This window comes from Etheostoma spectabile, chromosome 6 (assembly GCF_008692095.1).
Source record: "Etheostoma spectabile isolate EspeVRDwgs_2016 chromosome 6, UIUC_Espe_1.0, whole genome shotgun sequence".
Taxonomy (NCBI): Eukaryota; Metazoa; Chordata; class Actinopteri; order Perciformes; family Percidae; genus Etheostoma; species Etheostoma spectabile.
In genome coordinates this window covers 11,654,432-11,663,029 of record NC_045738.1, presented here as the reverse complement: position 1 = coordinate 11,663,029, position 8,598 = coordinate 11,654,432, and the positions used below count along the sequence as shown (strand labels likewise).

The 8,598-nt window shown below is 39.7% G+C and overlaps 1 protein-coding gene across 1 annotated transcript; it reads right to left on the bottom strand.

The window, feature by feature from the left end:
* Positions 1-706: 706 nt before the first annotated feature.
* gnl1 (guanine nucleotide binding protein-like 1) lies at positions 707-8,571 on the bottom strand. Its single transcript, XM_032518680.1, has 12 exons — positions 8,340-8,571; positions 7,040-7,187; positions 6,530-6,666; positions 6,269-6,420; positions 5,275-5,346; positions 4,353-4,545; positions 4,055-4,153; positions 3,743-3,925; positions 3,277-3,455; positions 2,840-3,026; positions 2,377-2,517; positions 707-2,264 (listed from the first exon to the last, which is right to left on the bottom strand). Exons 1-12 carry the CDS (start codon positions 8,410-8,412, stop codon positions 1,999-2,001), a joined length of 1,830 nt encoding a protein of 609 aa, XP_032374571.1. The 5' UTR covers positions 8,413-8,571; the 3' UTR covers positions 707-1,998.
* Between the last annotated feature and the right edge of the window lie 27 nt (positions 8,572-8,598).

Sequence of the window (8,598 nt, the reverse complement as noted above, 5' to 3'; positions counted from 1 at the left end):
CATGTGGCTGCAGTGTGATGCATTACACAGTAACACAGCACTGTGCTGTAGAGTTCTCTCAGTGAACAAATAAATGATGTACGATAGCACACAATAATACAGCAATCAGGAGAGAGAGAGAGAGAGAGAGAGAGGTGTCAAACAGCAAAAAAATTGATAAAAACATGGCATTAACACTGAGAATGGCCTGCAGTAGGTGTCTTAACAGCATTAAAAGATCTGACCTTGAAATTGAGACCTGTGTCGAAGTTATATTTCACAAAACAACACAGATGGAGTATGCAATGTTGTTTATAATGATGGACAGATGGAAGCCAAGATGTCCAGTCTCTCTGTCTGTCTTTCTGGTTAAAGGAATAGTTAGTGGTAAATACGCTTATTCCCTTTCATGCAGTTAGGTAAGAAGAGCCATACGATTCAAGAGTAGCATCAATCTTCTCATCTAACTCTTGGTAAGGAAGTGGATTTCCCAAAATGTAAAACTATACCTGTAACTGATTGTTAAACTCAATGTACTGCCATTAGCACATGGGCCATTTGCTAAATGGGTGTAGCCAAAATCCTACACTAAATACTGTTGATCTCCAGCAGCATCTAAGAATAATTTTTCTAGTAGTTAAAACACTACAAGTTAAATTCCGGAAACAGCCTCATCCAGCCACAAAGGATTCAATAACATTCTTCTCTCCCAATTCCAAACATTTTATTTAATTTCCTGCTGACTTTGTAGAATCCCACCAAATAAAATATCACACTCCGTACAATTATCTAAATCAAAACCAAGTTCAAATAAGTTAACCCTTCAACAGAGCCAAAGTCCTGGTATCCGCAAAACCGTTTGTGTAAAATGTTGGTTTTATTCATTCCACTTTTATAGTCTAATATCTCCAATATCCTATCTCCACACCCTTTGACCAAAGTTGTGACAAACTACGATTTGGAGTCATGGTCTTAAATCTCCAGCTGCTCTGAGAGCCAAATGGCTGCGTCAGTGAATCCATATCGACAGTGAATCTGATTTGTTTTATCATCCTTTCCTGAACTTTGGCATCTCAGCTGTGACATCACTTATCAATTAAGAGATTGAAACCCAGTTGGCTGATTATTCCAATTTACTCCTAATTTCCACCAGTTGCGGTACGGCTGCAGATCCGCTCTGGAACGGCAGCGGAAGCATTAGGTTTCCATTAAAGTCAATGTGTGTATTTCCACTGACTGCGGAACGGCTGCGTTCCGACTCTGGCAGAGCTCCGGCGATCCGCAGCCCTCCGGAGCAGATACGCAGAGCTTCTATTTTTGCCGGATGCTGGAGAGCTCCGCGGCAATTTAGCACACAGCAGATAGTCTGGGACAGGAAGTTGAGCACAGAAACAAAATAAAACAGCCGGTTAATTTTCAAAATAAAATAGAACATGCTCAAGACAAATCATATTTCTCTGCCCTACACCTTGAAAACACAGCACAGCGTTGTTTCCTCTCTACTCCTCTGGGTTGGAAACAAACTCTTGTTGTTTTTGTGGTTCTATTCTACATGAATTCGCAGTCAGTCATCGCTGCAGCCATTCCGCAACAAATCTGGACCTGGTGGGTGTTGACGGACGGCGGACAACAGAGACGACATGCAGCGGGGCCGATCTGCAACCATTCTGAAATCGATGAAAATTAGGAGTTCCTTTGTTCATTTGCGGCTAAGAACTACATGCAAAAAGATGAAATCAAACCAAACCAAACCCATTCCTAGAAGCAACACTAAAGAACAAGCAGAGGCATAGCATGGAATACATGAATATGCTCTATAAATTATGGGGAGAGAGAAATAAGGTGAATTCATAGATCATGTTAATGGACAGAGAAGGTAATGACAGAAGGAGTGGAGATGCAAAAAATAAAAAGAGAGAAGGAATGTAGATTTAGGAAAAAAAGGAAGGAAAAGTGCACTGGGGTTAACGGGGTGAAGTCAGGGAAGAGAAGCAACTTATGGCCATCTGCATGTCTTTATCACTCGCACTCATTTTCCCGAAGGACATTGTACATGTTGACATTAAAGCCAGATGGATTAGCTTCCTTCCGTATTGGATGTCCAAACCCCTCATCTTCATCATCTCCATCCTCATCATCGTCTGCGTCCCGGTCTCTCTCTTCCTCTGGCTCAGTGCTGGACTCTCCGTCATCATCATCGTCCCTCTCTCCTGTTCCTTCATCCAGTGTCGTCCTTCCTTGCAGTGCAATTATCTCCGGCAGGTCTGGGTGATTTTCCCAGTGCTCTGTAGACCATAAATAATCCAAAGAACTACATTAGTTCCACCTACCTGCCGTTTAAACCTTTTTAAATACACTTGAAGCTGAAGAGATGAGTAATGGAAAAGCCTCTTTTACCTTTCAGGCAGCTGTAGCCAGGTGGTTTAAGGCAGAGGCACAATCTGCCATCAACTGCCAACCGCAGGATACTGTTAGCTGCTCTGTAAGCGTCGTTGCGAGCTGCTTTTGCTGTTTTATAGCCTCTCCTCTCTGCCCATGCTAAAGAATGAAAAGACAGATGGAAGACAGAGACGTGACAGGTGTTAGTGACAGTATAACACATCATGGTACTGGCTATAATTAAAAGGAAAAGTGGGGTGATATTCTTTTTCTAATAACCAACACATCCCAAACATTACTGACTCAAAGTGGGGACTGGCTTTTAAAGATGTTTATTCTTTAATCGATAATGTGCCACGACTCGGGTGCCTATTAAGGCAAGTTGGCCATCTTAATATTTTGGTGTACAAAGGGGGTGGTGGTGAGATAGGTGAGTAACTGTGCACATATGGTTCCCAAACTCTCAAAAGTGACAACAAACCTTCACACACATCCCAGGCAGTCCAGTTGAGCTCTTCAGACCCCTGGCTTCTATTATGGGCTTTGTTCTCCATCAAACTGGGATGTGTGAGCTTCAGCACAGAGCGGAAAGGGGTCCTTTCACACAGATAACCAACTGAGCTGTAGGGCTCCTGCAGCTGAGACACTGGGTAGATACCTGCCAGAATCTAGAGAAAATTAAACAAAAGGCAAAAATAAAAGACAAGGGGGAGAAAGGAAAGAAAAAAAAAATCAACAGTTTATAAATACTGTATAATTAATTATTAACAGAAACAGAAAATCAATAATCCATCTTCCCAAAGGTGTGCAAGTGCGCTCTTAAAAAAACAAAAAAAAACACAACATTTTTATTGAGCTAAACAGGCAGGTAAACTCAAAGTCACATCTGCTTTCAAGTACACAAAAGTGGTGTTGTACCTGCAATTGTTTATTGACCAGTGAGGGGAAAACCAGTCCAGGGCAGTCACAGAGTTTAACTGTCGGGGTGAGGTAGTAAGTCTGGAAGTATTTGGTGTGGCCTGGCGTTCGAGACACGCTCACCACTTTCCTCCCCACCAGGCTGTTTATAACCGATGACTTACCAACATTTGGAAAGCCTGCGGAGGAAAGAAGGGATAGGTTTAAGATCAATCTTTAATATCCACAAATGATATCCCTAATTTGATTTGCTGATACGCCTAAAGCGGTCCAGGGGATTGGAGAAAAAGGTGCTTCATATTTTGATGCAATTATCTTTGTAAAGAAAAAAACAAAAAACAAAAACGATAAGGAGTTTCTTAGAAACTGCTTTTCTTTGCAAGATTTTGTTTTGGAATAATCAAAAAAAACTTTTACTGTATCTGGCAACAGGATTCTATTTCTCAGAGTAAATTCAGATGTATACCTATGCAGCCCAGTGTGAGAACCCCATCTTTGTACAGCTCATGCGATGGGCTGCTCATCTCCATAGCGCTGTCAGTTTGATGCTCCATCAGTACTGTCTCGGCTCCTTCATCTGGCTGCTCCCCATCCAGATGCTCAGCAACAGCATCTCTCTTAATCTTCCGCTCCCAGCTGGATAGGTCAACTTTTAAAACGAGAAGTAACATTTAAAACAAATGTGAATGTGCAAAGAGTCACGTTTACAGAGACAACTGACAGATGTTTTTATGTCTTCATTATGAGTATGCAAGATTAGAAGTGGACAGACACCCACCTTTCCCTGCTGTGATTTCCTGACAGGCCTTCAGGATATCTAAAGGACCTCCAGCGTGACTCCAGTCAGCCTTCTTTCTCATCCTCTTCTTCTGGAGTACTACAAGTCAGCAGACAGACAGATGGTACATATTCTCAATGCAACAAGAGTCAGTCAGGTTATTCTGATGATTTTGCACTACAAAATAAGTTCACTGAGTGGCAGGTTTATTACAATTTCAATATCTGTCTATTGTTATCTTTTCCATCCTCTATCCGACTACTTTCTCCCTGCCTGCTACTCTCCCTCTCCTCCTCACCTGTGCTGTAGGGCTGTCCAGGGTGGGAGGTGAAACAGACTATTTGCAGGTGGGGGAACTGGGAGGTCATGTAGTGTTTCCAGGCGATCACCATTGGGGGAGGACACAGGTCAGCTTTGTTCAACACCAGGATCACCTGCTTGTGAATATCTCCTGTGATGTAGTTGTACAGAGCTGGAGGAAACTGCAGCACCTGGGTGGTTTAAATGAGGATATCTATTACTAAAACAGCAATAAAGACCTATTAAACAAATAAACTACTAGATCATATCCTTATTAATAGAAATGATACAATTTGTGCTGTTTTTAACTTAACAATAATACTGGAAGCTGTAAATAGAGAAAGTGAATTCACTTAAACACAAACAATATCTGGCTTGAAAGTTAGAATAAGTAGGTCAGGAGCTGAAGTCTTATAAAAAGAACTGGATTTAATTTTACCCTGTAAATGAAGTCAAGAGTAACAAATTATATTGACACAACTTAAAGACATAAGCCTTACATAAAGAACCTTAAATAAACCCATTTCCCTCACTTTATCAACAAAACTACAATGCAAAGGATTTAATGAGACATATATGAAGGACAACAAATGGTAAATGTGACATATTTTGAGACGTTGCTAAACTGAACTGTTGATCTAAGGGTCTAATTTATCCAAATACATGCAATGACTATTTCATTTGTTGTCAAACTAACCCCCTAAATGTATTTCTTTTATAAGAATTTTTGTCAAAATAAAAAATAAGGCCTGTTATAATGTGAACAATCATTTTAGGTGGCTGAATAGGCAAACAAAAACATGACAAATTTGAAAATGTGTGTCAGTTAAAGAAACTGATAAATAATCGAGATCATGTCAGATATTCAGACACTGTATCTCCATCTAGTGGTCTGATCCATTCCGCAAGCTTTTGCTTACCGGGTGCCTGATGTCCACGATGAGCAAGATGACATCTGACATCTCCAACACTCTCCATAGCTGCCTCCATGTCTAAAAGAATGAAAAAAGGAAAGGGAAGTAAGGTGGAGTTTAATACTGTAAACACAACAAAGTCATGTCCATCTATGAATTCACAATTTCTGTTCTTATTCAGCAGGACAAACTATTAGGAAAGAATGGTAAATTAAGATTTTTTTTAAACTACAAGTACTATAAGATAATATTTATTGATCGGTTTAATGTAATGTTTCTTTTTAATACTATAAATAATAATAATAATAATAATATCCAGTTAAAAAGCCATCATCTGTAGATTACTGAGAGATACTTATTATAGCACAAGCTGCTTCTGCTGTGATGTGCCTCCTGAGCTCCGACCACGCTTTGAAATTAAATGATCTGCAGGGTTTTTGATAATAGCGTTACCATTTTTACAGCCTGAGCCAAACTGAGCCATATCAGAGCATGATGGTACTTTGTCCCCAGTGGAACATACCAGACAAAACACAGGCATGTAAAGCAATTCCTAAATATCCTCACATGATCTAACTTCACCACAATTAAATATTCAGTTCATGGTATGTCCTGGCGTTTTATACTGGATTACAGCCTCGCCAGTTTTGTCTTAGCAGGATTACTTCATGCTGTTATCTTTGGTCAAACGTTTTAACAAGATTCATAAACACTCATTCTGCACAGAAAAGGTACTGCTTTCAACTTTTGGTTTCTTAGTAGTATAAAATTTAGTACAAAAAATGGAGTGAATTGTGACTTGCTGGATGAAATGCTAGGACAAAGACTGGAAAAGTATCTGAACTGTGGCAGTACATGTACAATACCAACTGTAAGTTTATTTGGATTGTTAACACAAAAAATGAAGCTGCGTTATTCACATTGTCCCACATCTGGTAACCTAGCACTGGCACTTTGATGGTCAAAAACCACTGAAGAGTGTATGAATTAAGTAACTAACCTCCAGGTTGTGCTCAAAGTGGCTGAGAGAGCCAGTGGGGTTTCTGGCGTGCATGTCATCCAGGTAGTCTCTATACATCTTCTCCTCTTTCCTCAGCAGGTTCTCTCGTGTCATCTCATAACTCCAAGGCGGTCGTAGTGGGAAACCAAGACCTGGCAGTGAATAATTAAGTTTTAGTGTCCCACTCAATTAACTTACTCTATTCATCTCTTTAGCTTATTTTGAGGATGTCATGTGGAAAGCATTAATAAACAGCCAGACCTTTATCTGAGGGGAAGATGTCATTGATGCTGATCTCAAGTTCTTTGTCCAAAACTGGCTGCAGCACCTTCTCCCTGGCCAACTTCTTCCTCTTTTCCACTTCCTCCTTACTCTCTTTCTCAAAGTGCAGTCGGAACCTGAAGACAGGAGGGATGTCTTGTCAAAGTTAGACAATACAGAGTATAGTGTTTTCTACAACCTAATTAGACCAATCAAGAAAGCCATTCCCAATAAAACAAAGTCACATTGCTAAACAACTAGCCTCCTTTACTTATTACGTGCATGCTGTGACATATTGTTCCAATTAATTATCACAGAGTAGCGACTTTACTATCAAATCAAGCCTCCTACTGCTACTCCAGGCAATGCATTTTAGGTACCACTGACTGTCAAAGAACAGACACCAAATGCACAATGTGTATTCATCTCAGCAAAATTGTACATCTTGCAAAATAACATTCTTTTAATTAAAGTAAATCAAAGGGAGTATTAGTAGTGATATCAACTCACCTATTGGGGTCATATCTACCTTCTCTGCCAAAGGGCTGTTGATTTATTCTCCGAACATCAGTGGTCTCACTGTCTGAGGTGTCCGACTGTCGCTCTCCTCCTCGCTCCACACTAGCATTGCGGCTGCTCGGCCCTGAACCTGTGTCACCTAGAAGTCAGGGGTAAAGATCAGATATCACAGTCAAACACAGGAAGATATCCAATACCAATGTCTACCTTTTTCCACTTATATCAACTGTCACAGATAGTCAATATGCTTCTAATCAGGTGGCCTAAGCAAAGTCCCAATTTAGGAGTATATGTGGTTTCTTCATGAGGCTAAATACTGATTTTAATTTACATGACCTGCAAAACTACAAGTGCTTGTTTCAAATTGTTCTGGCTCTACAACAGCCTCTTGCACTGATTAAATTATGATGTTTGACCTTGGTTAATAACAGGTAGTTTGACCTACTAAAGCATCTTCTGGAATGACTTCATACTTGGTTACATTACATTATATATTTTTATTGTAATATTTCTATTCTATATTTAAGTTATTGGCTATTGCAGTACTTTGCTCTCTTATTGTTTATTCCATTTCATATGTTTACTGTGTATTGTTTGCACCGAATACACAAAGGCAAATTCCATGCAAGTGAAAACGTATTCAATAAATCTCTCTCCGATTCTGAACAGACAGACTGGCCTTGTTTTGATGAGTCACTTATTTACAAATCATGGTATAATTGAACTCAGAAAGACCTAAAGAAATGTTCAAAGTACCTTACTGATATTATATTCCAAAATAGGGTTTTGAAATAAAATAATGTAATGTGCCTGAATATACTGCAAGCACATGGAAATCTTTAAGCCAACATCTGATCAGTGTTAAGTGATTTTTGCTCAATGACAATAGACTACCCAACGGCCTCTACTAATTTGGCAATCTCTTGTATCATTAAGATCTAAAATGTAAATGATTATGCAATTTCTGACGCTTCTGTAACTAACGTACAAGCCTGTGCTATTCTGTTGTACTATTTACACCATGGACAGGCTACATTAAGAGATGCTGCACCCACCAAGTCCGAAGTCAAGTTACGTCACATTGGTTGTTATTATAGCTAACGTTAGCTAACAGAAAACATTAAGGTTTATTTTACAGGCTTAAATATGTGGTTTGATGCTCTACTTAAAATATAACTCACATACACACAAAAGAACTACATTTAACTTAGCTAGCTAGCTCTGGAGCAAGAACCGTTAACCTAGCTAACTGCTAACTCTAGCATGGTAAAGCTACAGCACGTGACGTTACCTCTCTTTTTCTCCCGTTTGACCTGTAGCTGTTTCTTCTTCTGTTTGTTGCTAAATGGCTTTTTCCGGGGCATAGTTAAAAAGTAAGCTGGATAATATATATATATATATGTACTGCGTACAGCTACCTACAGCTTGCTTCTTGGCGTTATTTACATGGATGAAGTTTCTCGACTCCTACACTTTTTAGTGACGCCATATCCACTGCAGACCACAGAGAATGGTGGACGAGACCACGTTTCAGTGTACGCAGACTGCCC